The sequence below is a fragment of the Pinus tabuliformis genome, chromosome 9 (genome assembly GCF_031772625.1).
Source record: "Pinus tabuliformis cultivar Carrire ecotype Pingquan chromosome 9, CPIR1, whole genome shotgun sequence".
Classification (NCBI taxonomy): domain Eukaryota; kingdom Viridiplantae; phylum Streptophyta; class Pinopsida; order Pinales; family Pinaceae; genus Pinus; species Pinus tabuliformis.
In genome coordinates this window covers 660,513,887-660,528,701 of record NC_142307.1, presented here as the reverse complement: position 1 = coordinate 660,528,701, position 14,815 = coordinate 660,513,887, and the positions used below count along the sequence as shown (strand labels likewise).

Below are 14,815 nucleotides of genomic sequence, written 5' to 3'. Positions count from 1 at the left end.
GACCAACCATAAAAGTCTACGAAAGAATGAGAGATTGGGAGAAATGAGTGATGTTAGGGATGAAGATTGCCTGAGACATTTAAGGAGAGATTCATGGAGATATCATGGAGGAAGCTAAGGAAAGGGTTTCAGCCGAAAATCTAATTCTCACATCTTTTGTTATGTTCACCTATGATTCATATAGTGACCATCTGTACAATACAAACACACAAGGGAATGGTTTATAATATAATTTCCCCCTAGTGAGGTTTCTTGCATATAATTCTCTGTGTCCCTTGTTTCATGATTGGCTATCATAGTCAACAAGAATAAACCTCACGACAGTATCTTTATATGCACTAACTGGTCACAAGGTGAAGGGGTGTATGACCGTTGACTTGCCATGGATGTAATTATTATTTATATTACGATGATTTCTTTTAATTATTATTAGTATGTTTTGTTCATTACAATCTCCTATTGGATTTTCTTTTAGTGTTGATCATTTATTTTACAACATTTCTAAATAACCCAATTTAGGGTTGTTCAACACATTGTACAGAAGCATTGGCTCTTCCTTCCATATATAATATGGTATTCTTCCGAACAAAATAAATAGACTTAAATTACTCAATTTAAAAGCTACATCATTTCCAGAAACATTTCCTGCAAGTTTATTCATTGCTACAAGAGACATTTTTCATATAAATCTAAACTGAAGTCGAACATCAACTGACCATAGTGCCTGCCATATGACAAAGTAATTGAACCATCCTTAATGAGCTCTCGACCTCCAACAGAAATGTTGAAATTCGTCATGTGAATGTCCTTCACAGTCGATCCTTCATCCCCATTTCCATGATGAACATGTGCTACAGGCATCCCTGCTAATGATGCTTTCATTTCTTCCAAGTGCGACTCATATGCTAACTGTTTCAAAGCACATTCGATACATAAAACAAGTAAATATGTGCATATGGGACAAATCAACCATCATAACCCAGATGTTGAAAATGAAAAAGCAGCATCACCACAAAAACATACAATATCCACAGACTCACATACCTCTCTTTGGCGTTCATCCTTCCTCCTCCTTCGTTCCAGCTTAGCACGATCACGCTCTGACATAGGAGGACCATCCTCTATTTCAGCCTTCTTAGGAGGAGGTTCCTCTTGACACAATCCATCATTCATCCGAACAGGGGTCATAAGACTTCGAACAATTTCCTTCTTTCCTGTTTGTTCATGGCTCCCAATTTTTTCTGACAGTTTGCCACAAACCTGGAAGCCACCAACTAGCTAAATGTCATCATTGTAACGGAATTTGAAAAATTAAAGGTAAAAACAAAAACAAACGGAAAGGGCTAAATAAACATGTTAAAAAAAAACAAAAAATTTAGAATATCAAACCATTAAATTTTAGCATGCTGATTTACTATTATAATGCTCAATAACAGTGTAGGTCTTATAGCCATAGAAAAAAACCAGTGTTGCGAACATCTCGATAACATCCTGATTTTATCTCAAAATCGCGATTTTTTGGCCTAGCCGATGTTTGCCGATTTTTATGAATATTTTGATGGTATCTTGATTTTGACGATGTTTACCAATTTTTACTGATATTTTCCCGATTTTTACGATTTTTTGGTTTTCCAGACCCTTGCCGATTTTATCCCGATGCCGATGTTTGCAACATTGGAAAAAACCAAAGGCTTACATGGTGTAAAGCCCACAAAAAAACCATGTTTAACAGCTATGTGACAAGGAAAAGAAAGAAATGCTTGAATGCCTCCTTATAATGTGTTGTCATGAGAAAACCACATCAGCCAACCAACAAAGAGCCTAACAGTATATGTAAATATTCACATGTAATGGCTAATATCAGTATATATGTACACTCTACAGACTCCAGAGTAACAAAATAAGTTTAACATATGAAGGTTTTAACTTGTAAAAGCATGTTCTAACCAATGTTGCATTAATCGTTATCGGGATAATATCGGCGTGAGGAAAAAATCGGAAAAAAATCGTAATTATCGGGAAATAATCAGGAAAAAATTGTTTGGTACAAAAATATTCTTTTTTTTTTCATTTTTTTCAATTTTTTTAATATCTAAACCATCTACAACATAAAATAAATACGTTGACACATAAATATGATAAAAGAACTAATATATAAGATGTTTAATATCATTTCTAGTGCTAAAATCACACATAACATTGAATCATGTCCTGAATAGTAAGTCCTGACTCTTGAGTCCCAACTCAACCTCAAAATATCAACAAAAAATATAATAATGTATCTCATCATGTCATAATGTCATATACAATAAAATGAAGAAAATAACTAAAGTCTAATCCTATTGATTTCCTCTGCCCCTCTTGCGAGAAAATGCCATAGCTTTCCCTTTCCCTCTAGATGTAGATGTTGGCGCTGGTGGAGTTGGCAGTGGAGTCTGCGATGCTCTAGAAGCTGAAGAACTAGAAGTAGGAGCTATAGGAGGTAAACCACATCCTCTACTGGTGGCAGGGGTAGCCTGAGCAGGGGGTGTCACCTGGAAACATTACAATCTCCCAATCCTGAAATCCTGAAAAACTGATAAGTAATTTTGAATGAAATCTAAAATTCTACTTTCTCCATATGAAATCCAATGAGGCCGGAACCACTCTCAAACATCCTGAGTCATTTCATGGTAATGTTAAAAATTTAAGTAAAAGGATAAATCTTCATTTTCATCCTTTTGCTTTAAGAATTTAACATTACCACGAATAGCATATCAACACTAGGGCCTAGACTTGATCATTAAGTTGCCCCACTCAAAAATTATTTGTTTCTTTCAAAAAAAATTGCATTTCGAACATTTAGCATCCCTTATAAAACCTCGTTGCCCCGACTGTGCAAATGATTTCATAAAAACCCAAAAAAACATTATAAAACCTCGCTGCCAGAGACCCCCACGATAATTTCGATTGTTATCGCGATAATTTCATAAAAATCGTGCAAAAAAAATTACCCGCGATAAATTCGTATAAAAATCGCGATAAAATCGTTTTATCGAAAAAATCGCGATAAAACGATAAAATCGCGATTTTATCGCGATTTTCACAACACTAAGTTCTAACTAAGATACAACGTCAAAAGCACAAAAAGAGTCATAATTAGTGTTTATGAACAATCAATTAAATAATGTTTATAATTGAAGTTATAATGCTCAATGAAGAATTCATAGAATAATTCAAAAATAAAAATAAAAACATTGCAAAGTTTGTGTCCTTCTTCATGTTGAGAAATGTAATTAGTATCAGTCTTCATAATTGTTGTCTAGCTCATGACATGATGTAATTATTATGTATTTGTCAAAAGAAAAAGGAAAATAAAAATTATTTACAAGCACAGGTTTCATGCTTTATTTATTTTATTTCTAGGTCAAAGCACCCATTGAGTGCTTCTAGTGTTTGCGTCTTGACTTATAGTCCTTGTCATCATATAATAGACCCTTCTTGGGCTTTGTATATCAAGAAAGAAATTTGTAATAGAGTCAAAAATGCATTTTGTGCCTCCTCCACCAAGTCAGCCTCAAGAGAAGACAAGTCGGCCTCATTAAGGGAATTCGACCACACATGAGAACTATATATAGGAGTGCAATTCAACCTATTTGAGCATCCATCCAAGCAAGATTCGATCTGCAGTTGAAAGAGGAAGAAAAGGATGCGAACAAACTTAGAAAGGAAGAAGAAACAAAAGTGAAGGACAGAACATTTGTCAAGCTAAAGGAGCCAAACGTGCGAGATTTTGGGTTGCAAAAGAAGCCAAAATTGCAAGTCTGCAGTAAGGCCGTAATTCTGATGCAGTGGTGCCAAAATTCATGGTTGATGCAGTGTTGAAGAAGGTTGACTCTTGTTGACTAAAAGTTGTTCTTTGTCATCTTGGAAGGACTCTCTTGGAAGGCTGACTTGGTGGATTGGAGAAGGTCTTTGTCTTAGTCAAAGGGTCTTGGTTGTCTCATTTGATTTGGTTATAAATAAGAGGAGAATTTTTGGGTTTTACCCTAGAAGAGGGGTTTTGCCTTAGTTGAGAGCCTACACCCTGTCTCCTTGTTGTTTTGATCTTCATGCATTTATGTTTTTGGTAGTTGCTTGATGATAAGAAGATAAAAGAAGACATAAAAGAAGCTAATAAGATTGCAAAGAAATCACAAGTAATTATCAAGATAATGAAATCTTTCTGTCTTTCTGATTTTCTAACATGGTTTCAGAGCTAAGGTGAAGAGGAAGGAAAAAGGCAGCTTGAAGATCAACAACTCTCATCATTCTAAAGAAGGATTCAAGAGAAGTTTCAAGGTAGCTCATAAGGAGAAGTGAAGTCTTATCCATTGAACCCTTTGAAGAACCATTGAAGGACTCCATTTGACAGGAAGAAGGAAGTATTGAAGACAACTTTTAGAAGTCTTGAAAGATAATATAGAAGTTTTGGATTCCCATAAGCTAATTTGAAGAAGAAAGCCTATTGAAGGCTACAAAGAGATCTAGAATTCATCAAGTGTGACATGTTAAAAAATGTGTAGCTAGGTTCGGTCTTCATAAGTATGAAATGTAGTCTTGTAAATAATAAAATGAAAAGAAATTATTATTGGAGCATGGGTTTCATGCTCAAGTTCTTTTATTTTATAGGTCAAGCACCCATTGAGTGCTTCTAGGGTTTGTCCTAGGTTAAAGAGTCATCGTCATATATTGAAGACCCTATGGGCACATTGTATCTTGTAAAGAAAAATTGATTTTGTCTTTAAAGTGTCGAAATACCTCCAAGATCAAGTCGACCCAAGGAGTTTTCAAGTGGGCCTACATGGAGAGCCACGTCTACCCTTGGAAGAGCCTATATATAGAAAGGAACGCGTCCTCCATTAGATACACTCACTCATATCATTCTATGCGAAGAAGAGGAAGAAGAAAGGTTGAAGAATAAGGTACGAAGAGGAAGTCGAAGAAGTCGAAGTGCTTGGGCTAGTTCTCTCTCTCTTGTGAAAGTCGAAGTTAGGGTTTTTGCGCTGGGACTATCTTTGGTTCGATCTTGAAGGAAAGAGAGAAGGAAAGGCAAGCGAAGGTCACTTAGGGCATCTCATTAGCCCTAAGTCTCAAGGAAAGGCAAGCAAAGGGAAGAGAAGGTTATTTGAGGGAGATCAAAGTCTCTAAGAGGAGCAGCAGCAGTTGTTGGGAGATAGAATTTTAGATCTACAGTGGGAGGTCGAAGTCATTGCAGCAAGAGGCCGAGTTGATCTTGATCTTGGAGGGTATTTGTCTAAGTCACTAGGTCATGGTATTCGTCAATTGAAGAATCTATAAGAAGAGAAGAGATTTAAGGGTTTTCCCCTCAAGAGGAGGGGTTTTGGCCCTGGCTTGCAACCTATATACTGTGTCATTGTTCTTATTGTTTTGGTAGTTGTTTGATGTATCTCACACTATAATAATAAGGAACAAAGCTAATAAGGAAAAAGGTAACACAAACAGTTATCAAGTTAAAGAGAATTAACATATTTACTGCCCTATTGAATTCTCAACATGGTATCAGAGCTAAGGTTATCTAAGGGCATCATGAAGATCTCCTCTACAGTGAAGAAGTTCATCAAGAAGATTGCAAGCCATCTCAAGAAAGGTATTAAGGAAGCATGGAATTTCTTATTTTCTACAAAGAAGGTATCAATCAAAGAAAAGGATGAAGGTCTCTTCTCGACTCTCTCTGGCACATTTCAAGATGAAGACATTTGGGTAATTGACAGTGGTGCATCAAGGCACATGATTGGCCATTCCAATCGATTGAAGACCTTATCAAAAGGAAAATCCACTTATTCAGTGGAACTTGGAGACAACAAGAGCTATCCCATGAAAGGTATTGGATCAACCTCCATAAAGCTAGAAGACAGAAGCAACATTCACCTCAACAACATTCTATTTGTTCCAGGTTTGCACAAGAATTTACTTTCTATTTCAAGTCTAGAAGATAAGGGTGATAGAATAGCCTTCATTGATGGAAAGGTCGTTGTTTGGGGAAAAGACTCAAGTATAGATCAAGCCAAAGTTATTGGCATTCGAGAAGGAAGACTCTACAGACTGATATCTCCTATGGCCCAAGCCCTAGTTCACATTGAAATTAGCCCATGTGAACTTTGGCATCAAATATTTGGTCATCTACATTTCAAAATCCTTCCAACTCTAAGTTCCATAGTAGATGGAATTCCTAATCTAAACGAGGATCATGAAGGTGTCTATAAGGTATGTGCATTTGGGAAGAATACCAAGAGACCAGTTGGAAGTGGTGCTTCACGGTCAAAAGAAATCTTGGATCTCATTCACTCTGATGTATGTGGTCCTATGACTCCTAAATCGCTAGGAGGTCATCTATATTATGTCACATTTATAGATGATCATTCAAGAAAGACCTGGGTTTACTTAATGAAAACCCAGGACAAAGTATTTACAAAATTTGAAGAATTCAAAGCTGAAGTGGAGAACCTTATAGAAAGAAAAATCAAGGTACTAAGATTTGATAATCGAGGAGAATATACATCCAAAGAGATTATAGCATTCTATAAGGAGTCTAGGATTAAGAGGGAAATGATAGTCCCATATAATCCCGAACAAAATGGAGTTGCAGAAAGAAAGAATAGATCCATTGAAGAAAGTGTAAAAGCAATGTTACACGATTAGGATCTACCTAAGTTTCTGTGGGGAGAAGCCACGAAGACAATTGTCTACATTCTGAATCGAATTCCCCACAGATCTCTAGAGTCTAGACAACAAAACTCCAAAAGAAGTGTTCACTGGAAAGAAGCCATCTGTAGATCATCTTCAGATCTTTGGGTGTCTTGTATATATCCATATACCAAAGGACAAAAGAAAGAAGTTGGATCCTTCCGGCATGAAGGGAACATTTGTTGGGTATAGCAACTCATCAAAAGCTTATAGGATCTACATGAAAGATGGACATCACATAGAAGTCAGTCGTGATGTCATATTTGATGAAAGCATAGCATTCAAGAAATCAAAGGAACTTTCCATAGACTTTGATGATGAAGAACTTCCGATATTTGAGGAGGAAGTTGACCAAGGGAAAGAAGAATCACACCATGAAGAAGAAGGTCCCTGTGAACCTATTCAACCTGTGGTCATCCCTGAAACAAGGAAAAGACCTAATTGGTTGAAATCTACACTACTTGATTAGAAGGTCATGGAGCAGCGATAAGCTCATTTAGAGAAAGCAAGAAACCCAAGAGATATTCTGGATAGGTTGCATACATGTCAAAACTGATAGAAGTAGAATTGTCCTCCTTTGAAGAGGTTGTAAATAATCGAGAATGGAAGGATGCCATGAACGAAGAATATCAATCCATAATGAAGAATAGAGTCTGGGAGACCGTACCTAGGCCCAAAGACAAATATGTGGTTACTTCCAAGTGGATCTATAAGATCAAACATGCAGCTAATAGAAGTATAGATAAGTATAAAGCAAGATTTGTGGCTAGAGGTTTCTCTCGACTTGAAGGCATCGACTATGAAGAGACATTTGCTCCGACAGCAAGATATACAATGGTTCGATCATTAGTCTCTCTGACAGCATCGATGGGGTGGAACATCCACCAAATGGATGTCAAAACTGTGTTTCTCAATGGCACAATAGATGAAGAAGTCTACATAGAGTAACCCTAGGGATTCGAAGTTAAAGATAGAAAGGCATATGTTTGTAGACTGAAAATTGCATTATATGTCCTCAAGCAAGCACCAAGGGCATGGTATGCTAGAATGGATGCATACCTTCAAAGAATAACCTTCACAAAAAGCTCTGTTGATTCAAACCTTTACATTAAGGTTGTAGATGGTGAAACTGTAACCATTCTTTTGTATGTAGATGATCTTCTCTTGACAGGTGTAGAAGATTGAAATGAAGAATGTAAGAAGCAACTCGCAACAGAATTTGTCATGAAGGATCTTGGGCTGATGCATTACTATTTGGGATTATAAGCCTGGCAAGGACCTAATGACGTTTATTTGGGTCAAGGAAAGTACGTGATCAAGATACTAAAGAGGTTTGACATGACGGACTGCAAACTTATGACTACTCCAATGATCACAAACTTGAAGAGACGAAGGAGTTCCGAATCTAGCCCTATGGATCCTTCCAAGTATAGGCAACTCATTGGCTCATTGATGTACTTGGTGAATACTCGACCAGACATATGCTTTGCAGTAAATGTTCTCAGTCAATTCCAAGTGGAGCCGAAGCATGATCATTGGGTAGCAACAAAACATATTCTGAGATATTTACAAGGAACCATCCACTATTGTCTAAAATATGATAGAAGGAATGATGTCCAATTAATTGGATATACAAATTCCGATTGGGGAGGCAGTGAGCAAGATGGAAGGAGCACTATGGGAGGATGTTTTAGTTTGGGATCCTCCATGGTCTCATGGATGAGTAGAAAGAAAGACTTAGTTGCTTTGAGTGTTGAAGTTGAATATGTTGTAGCGTGTGAAATAAGAAGAGAAGCAATATAGTTGAGGAAGCTGCTATCCGATCTGTTTGAAGGATTGATGAACCCTACAGTGACAATTTGTGATAACACCAGTTGTATATGTTTGTCTGAAGATCCAGTGTTTCATGGAAAGACAAAGCATATAAACAACAAGTATCACTATATCCGAGAGCTAGTACAAAATGGTGTGTTGCAGCTACAGTACATCTCCACTGATGAGCAGGTAGCTGACATATTGACAAAATCACTTCCAAACAAGAAGCTTGTATATTTAAGGGACAAGCTTGGTTTGGTCGATGTATCCTCCCTAATTGAGAGGGAGAGATAGACACTACATTCTTGTCTTCACTTGGGAAGAAAGAATGGACGATTGGGCAACCATTTGGCATTCTATAGTACAACGAAAAGTCAAAGAACCTACAGATGATGTTGGAAAGGAGAAGTACAAGGAAAATGACATTATAACTATGAACCTAATTGAGGATGGAGTAAAAGACAACTTGATTCCCTACATATCTACTCTAGATATTTCAAAGAAAATGTATGATGCTCTCTCCAAGTTATTTACAATCAAGAATATTGGACAAGAGGCAAATCTAAAGAATGAACTTTGAACTGTCAAAATGACCAAAGATGATACAGTTGATGTTACTTTGTAAGAATTGTCGGTATAAGAGATGAACTACAAGGAATTGATGAAATAGTCCCTAAGAAGGAACTTGTGATTGTTGCCCTTGTAGGACTACCAAAGTCTTGGAATGCCTTTGCAGCTGGAATTAGTAGTTGGAAAAATTCTCCCTCCTTTGTGTTAGAAAATGTAACTATGTTCGGTCTTCAATAATGTACTTGAGTCATTATATAATGTACTTGTCAAAAAAACAAAGAAAAGAATTTTTATTATTGTAACAATGACTTATTAAAACATGGGTTTCATTCTTGAGTCATTATTATATTAGTCAAAGTCCCCATTGTGGACTCCTAGGATTAATATTAAGTTTATAGAGTCATTGTATATTCGAAGAGACCCTTCTTGGTCTTTCGAATCATGTAAAAAGGTTTTGTATCAAGTCAAATATGAATTATGTGTCCTCCACATCATGTCGGCCTAAGGACCCCCATTTGACCCACTAGAAGCCTATATATTGAAGGAGGGCAAAGTCATTTGAAGCACTCACTCTCAAGGAAGTTCGATATCTCAAGAAGAGCTAGAGAAGTGCGAAGTCTGTTGCCGAGAGAACGAAAGAAGAGCGAGTTTGGGGGATCTCTAGAGAAGAAGAAAATCGAGTTTTTGGTGCCTCTCTCTCTGTTTTGTAGTCTGGGTTGGGAGATCGAAGTCTCCTAAGATTTCGTTGTTGCCAGAAGTTGTTGCCTAGTCGAAGTCGCTGGAAGGGGTCGAAGATCTTGGAGGTTGACATGGTGTGGAGGGAAAGTTTGGTCTTGGTCTAGGGTAAAGAGTCTCAAATAATACTATTGAAAGGAAGAATTATCTTGACTGGGTTTTCCCCTCGAGGGGGGTTTTACCCTGACATGTGCCTATATCTTGTGTCTCTTGTTTTGTGATCTTCATATATGTATAATTGCTTGATGAAAGATAAGATAATAAATAAGTAAAAGAAACCAACACACTCACAAGTAATTATCAAGATAGGAGAATCAAACCCTAATATAATATCTCTAATTTTCCAACATGGTATCAGAGCTAAGGTCAAGAGAAGTCAAAGATCATTTTGTTGGCATGGATTCTCCCTCTATGGTGAACTACATAAGATTGGGTTTCAACTCTACTGGAAGATGGATCAAGAAGAGCATCTACTACTTATTCAACAAAGTCAAGAGTTAAGGATTCTTGGTTGCCCTTACAGGTTCTCTTACTGATGACAATGCATGGATCATTGATCGCAGAGCATCGAGACACGACAAGTGAAAGCAACGAACTACACAAACTATCAAAGGAGTCATCCTCTCATGCAGTGCAATTGGGTGACAACAAAAGCTATGTTGTTAGAGGTCTGGGATAAACATCATTGAAGCTGGATAATGGATCGAAGCTGCATCTCAACAACATTCTCTATGTTCCAGGTTTGAAAAAGAATTTACTTTCCATTTATTGTTTAGAAGATAAAGGGGAAAGGATTGCTTTTGTTAATGGAAAAGTATTGGTTTGCAGAAAGAACTCTAGTATTAACAAAGCTAGGGTTATTGGAGTTCGTGAAGGAAGTCTTTACCGGGTTATCACTCCATCTCCTCAAGCTCTGGTTCATATGGAAATAAGTCCCATTGAACCATGGCATCGAATGTATGGCCATATTCACTATAGAGTCATCCCTACTCTTAGTCAATTGGTTCATGGTATTCTTGATATGAAGTTAAACCATGAAGGTGTGTGCAAGGGATGTTCTTTGGGGAAGCATACTAGAAATCCATTTCATCATAGTGAATCTAGATCTAAAGAAATATTAGATCTCATCCATTCCGATGAATGCAGGCCCATGTATGACAAAACACTTGGAGGTCATCTCTACTATGTAACATTCATTGATGGCCATTCGAGGAAGACATGGCTCTACCTACTCAAAACTAAAGATGAAGTAATTGATAAGTTCAAGAAGTTCAAGGCTGAGGTGGAAACCCTAACCGAAAAGAAGATAAAGACGCTAAGGTCTGACAATTGTGGGGAATACACCTCTAAAGACTTAATTGCACACTGTAAGGATGCAGGTATTAAGAGGGAGCTCATTGTTCGCTACTATCCCGAACAAAATGGATTGGCCGAAACAAAGAATAGGTCAATTGAAGAAGGCATTCAAACTATGCTTCTTGATCAAGATCTACCGAAGTTCTTATGGGGGAAGCAGCGATGACTGTCGTGTATGTTCAAAATAGAAGTCCTCATAAGAGTCTTGATAATACTACACTCGAAGAAGTATTCACAAGAAAGAATCCAAGTGTGGATCATTTCTACTTCTTTGGATGTCCAGCATATGTCCATGTTCCGAAAGACAAGTGAAAGAAGTTGGACTCGACAAGCATCAAGGGAATATTCGTGGGTTATAGTCTTTCCTTAAAGGCATATAGAACTTACATAAAGGAGGGAAGATACATTGAAGTAAGCAGAGATGTCATATTTGATGAGAATCAAGCTTACAAGAAATCAAAGGATATTCCTATTGATTCTAATGACGAAGAAGTTCTTATATTTGAAGAAGATGAAGTTCATCATGAGAACTCTACTGCAAATGATGAAGAAGAAGAAACCAAAAAAGGTATTCTGGTTATGTTGCATATATAACAAAGTTGATTGCAGCCGAACCATCTACATTCCAGGGAGTTGAGCATGAAGAGGTTTGGAAGAAAGCTATGCAGGAAGAATATCAATCCATCATGAAGAATGAGGTTTGGGAAATCATTCCTAGACCTAGTGACAAATCGGTTGTCACATCGAAATGGATCTATAAGATCAAACATGTTGTTGATGTTAGTATAAACAAGTACAAAGCAAGGTTTGTTGCAAGAGGTTTCTCTCAAAAGGAAGGCATTGACTATGAAGAAAAATTTGCACCTACTGCAAGGTACACTACCATTAGATCATTGGTTTCATTGGTTGCTACAATGAGGTGAAATATCCATCAAATGGATGTTAAGACAGCATTTCTAAATGGGGTCATTGATGAGGAAGTGTACATCGAACAACTTGAAGGATTTGAAGTGAACAGCAGGGACTCTCATGTTTGCAGACTCAAGAAGGACCTATATGGCTTGAAGCAAGCACCAAGGGCATGGTATGCAAGAATGGATGCATATCTTCTCAGAATTGGGTTCATGAAGAGTATTGTTGATCTGAATCTATATATCAAAGTCATGAATAATGAGCCTATCATTATTCTACTATATGTGGATAATCTATTCATCACTGGTGTAGAACAAAGGATTCAAGAATGCAAGAAGATGTTGGCAACTGAATTTGAGATGAAGGATCTAGGACTGATGCATTACTACCTAGGTCTAGAAGTATGGCAGAGACTTGGGGAGATATATTTGGGGCAAGGAAAGTACATCATCAAGTTATTGCAGAAATTTGGGATGATGGACTCCAAGCCGATGGTTACTCCTATGATCACCAACCTCAAGAAGTTGAGAAGCTCCAACTCTAGTCTTGTGGATCCTACCTCATATCATCAGTTGGTGGGTTCCCTGATGTATCTGGTAAATACTAGGCCAGATATATGTTTTGCAGTAAACATTCTTAGTCAGTTTCAGTTGGAGCCTCGTCATGATCACTGGATAGTTGCCAAACATATATTGAGGTATCTTCGTGGCACTATACATCACTGCCTAAAGTATGATAGTAAGGAAGTCAAGGCCTAAAGTATGATAGTAAGGAAGTCAAGCTAATTGGCTTCACAGACTCTGATTGGGGTGGCAGTGAGACCGATGGAAGGAGCACTACCGGAGGATGCTTTAGTCTGGGAGCTTCTATGATCTCATGGATGAGTAGGAAGCAAGATCTCGTTGCATTGAGTAGTGTCGAGGCAGAATATGTGGTTGCATGTGAAGTAGGAAAAGGGGTTGTTTGGTTAAGGAAGCTTCTGACAAATTTGTTCGAGAAGTCTCTGGGTCCTACTGTGATTAATTGTGATAATCAAAGTTGTATCAAGATGTCTGGAGATCCTGTGTTTCATTCAAGGACGATACATATCAATAATAAGTTCCACTTTATTAAGAATTTGGTGCAGGATGGGGTCGTGAAGTTAGAGTATGTTCCAACAAATGAACAGGTAGCAGACATACTGGCAAAGGTTCTTCCTAATAAGAAGTTTGAATATCTAAGGAACCTGTTGGGTTTGGTAGATATTGGTGATTGTATTGATGATAAAGAAATGGAAGAGATTTGTTGAGGCTTTGCAAGTGAAGCATTGCCTGGGGAGACATCAGACCAGCACTCTATGTTGATGTCTGGAATCCCGGAATTGAAAAGGTTGTTTTGTTTATTGAGCTCTGTTTTGGATACGCACCTGTATGTTTGGGTTGGTGCTTAGCAAGTAAGCCTGATGGTACCTAGGGGGGCTGAAAGCTTGAGTCCACCTTAGTCCCACTTGGATAAATTTCCCTAGTCAGGAATCTAGTCCATGGCATTGTGGTGCCTAAACTTCTTCATGTTTCATATAGTTTGAGATCTTCCATTGTATATGTACATTATGAATACCTCCCTAATTAAGAGGGAGTGTTAGAAAATGTAACTATGTTCGGTCTTCAATAATGTACTTGAGTCATTATGTAATGTACTTGTCAAAAGAATAAAGAAAAGAATTTTTGTTATTGTAACACTTATTAAAGCATGGGTTTCATGCTTGGGTATTCATTATATTAGTCAAAGTCCCCATAGTGGACTCCTAGGATTAATATTGAGTTTATATTAAAATTGTATTGTATATTCGAAGAGACCCTTCTTGGCCTCTCAAATCTTGTAAAAAGGTTTTGTATCAAGTAAAATATGAATTATGTGTCCTCCACACCATGTCGGCCTAAGGAAGATCAAGTCGGCCCAAGGACCCCCATTCGACCCACTAGAAGGCTATATATTGAAGGAGGTCGAAGTCATTTGAAGCACTCACTCTCAAGGAAGTTCGATATCTCAAGAAGAGTTGGAGAAGTGCGAAGTATGTTGTCGGGAGGACGAAAGAAGTGCAAGTTTGGGGGAATCTCTAGAGAAGAAGAAAATTGAGTTTTTGGTGCCTCTCTCTCTCTGTTTCGTGGTCTAGGTTGGGAGATCGAAGTCTCCTAAGATTTCGCTGTTGTCGAAAGCTGCTGCCTAGTCGAAGTTGCTAGAAGGGGTCGAAGATCTTGGAGGCTGACATGGTGTGGAGGGAAAGTCTGGTCTTGGTCTAGGGTAAAGAGTCTCAAAGAATACTATTGAAAGGAAGAATTATCTTGATAGGATTTTCCCCTCAAGGGGGGTTTTGCCCTAGCATGTGCCTATATCTTGTGTCTCTTGTTTTATAATCTTCATATATGTATAATTGCTTGATGAAAGATAAGATAATAAAGAAGTAAAAGAAGCCAACACACTCACAAGTAATTATCAAGAAAGGAGAATCAAACCCTAATATAATATCCTTGATTTTCCAACACTTTGAAGAAATGTGATCTGTCTATATTCAAGAAGAAGCTCGTCTTTCCCTGAAAGGAGGTAATCAAGGAGATGAAGAAAATACCTCAAATGCCTACTCTGCTCATTTCAAGAAGAAAGGAGGAAATAAGAAATTTAAAGGGTCAAATAAAAATCATGGGAAGATTGACCTTTCTAAAAT

The 14,815-nt window shown here is 37.6% G+C and overlaps 1 protein-coding gene across 1 annotated transcript in view; it reads right to left on the bottom strand.

Moving 5' to 3' along the window:
• LOC149150401 (ABC transporter F family member 3-like) overlaps window positions 1-14,815 on the bottom strand; it is a 183,165-nt gene that overhangs the window by 101,937 nt on the left and 66,413 nt on the right. The window contains exons 2-3 of the mRNA XM_089442782.1: window positions 1,045-1,260; window positions 717-909 (exon numbers count right to left, since the gene is read on the bottom strand). Coding sequence (XP_089298908.1) covers window positions 717-909; window positions 1,045-1,260 — 409 coding nt within the window. The remainder of the gene's footprint in view (window positions 1-716; window positions 910-1,044; window positions 1,261-14,815) is intronic.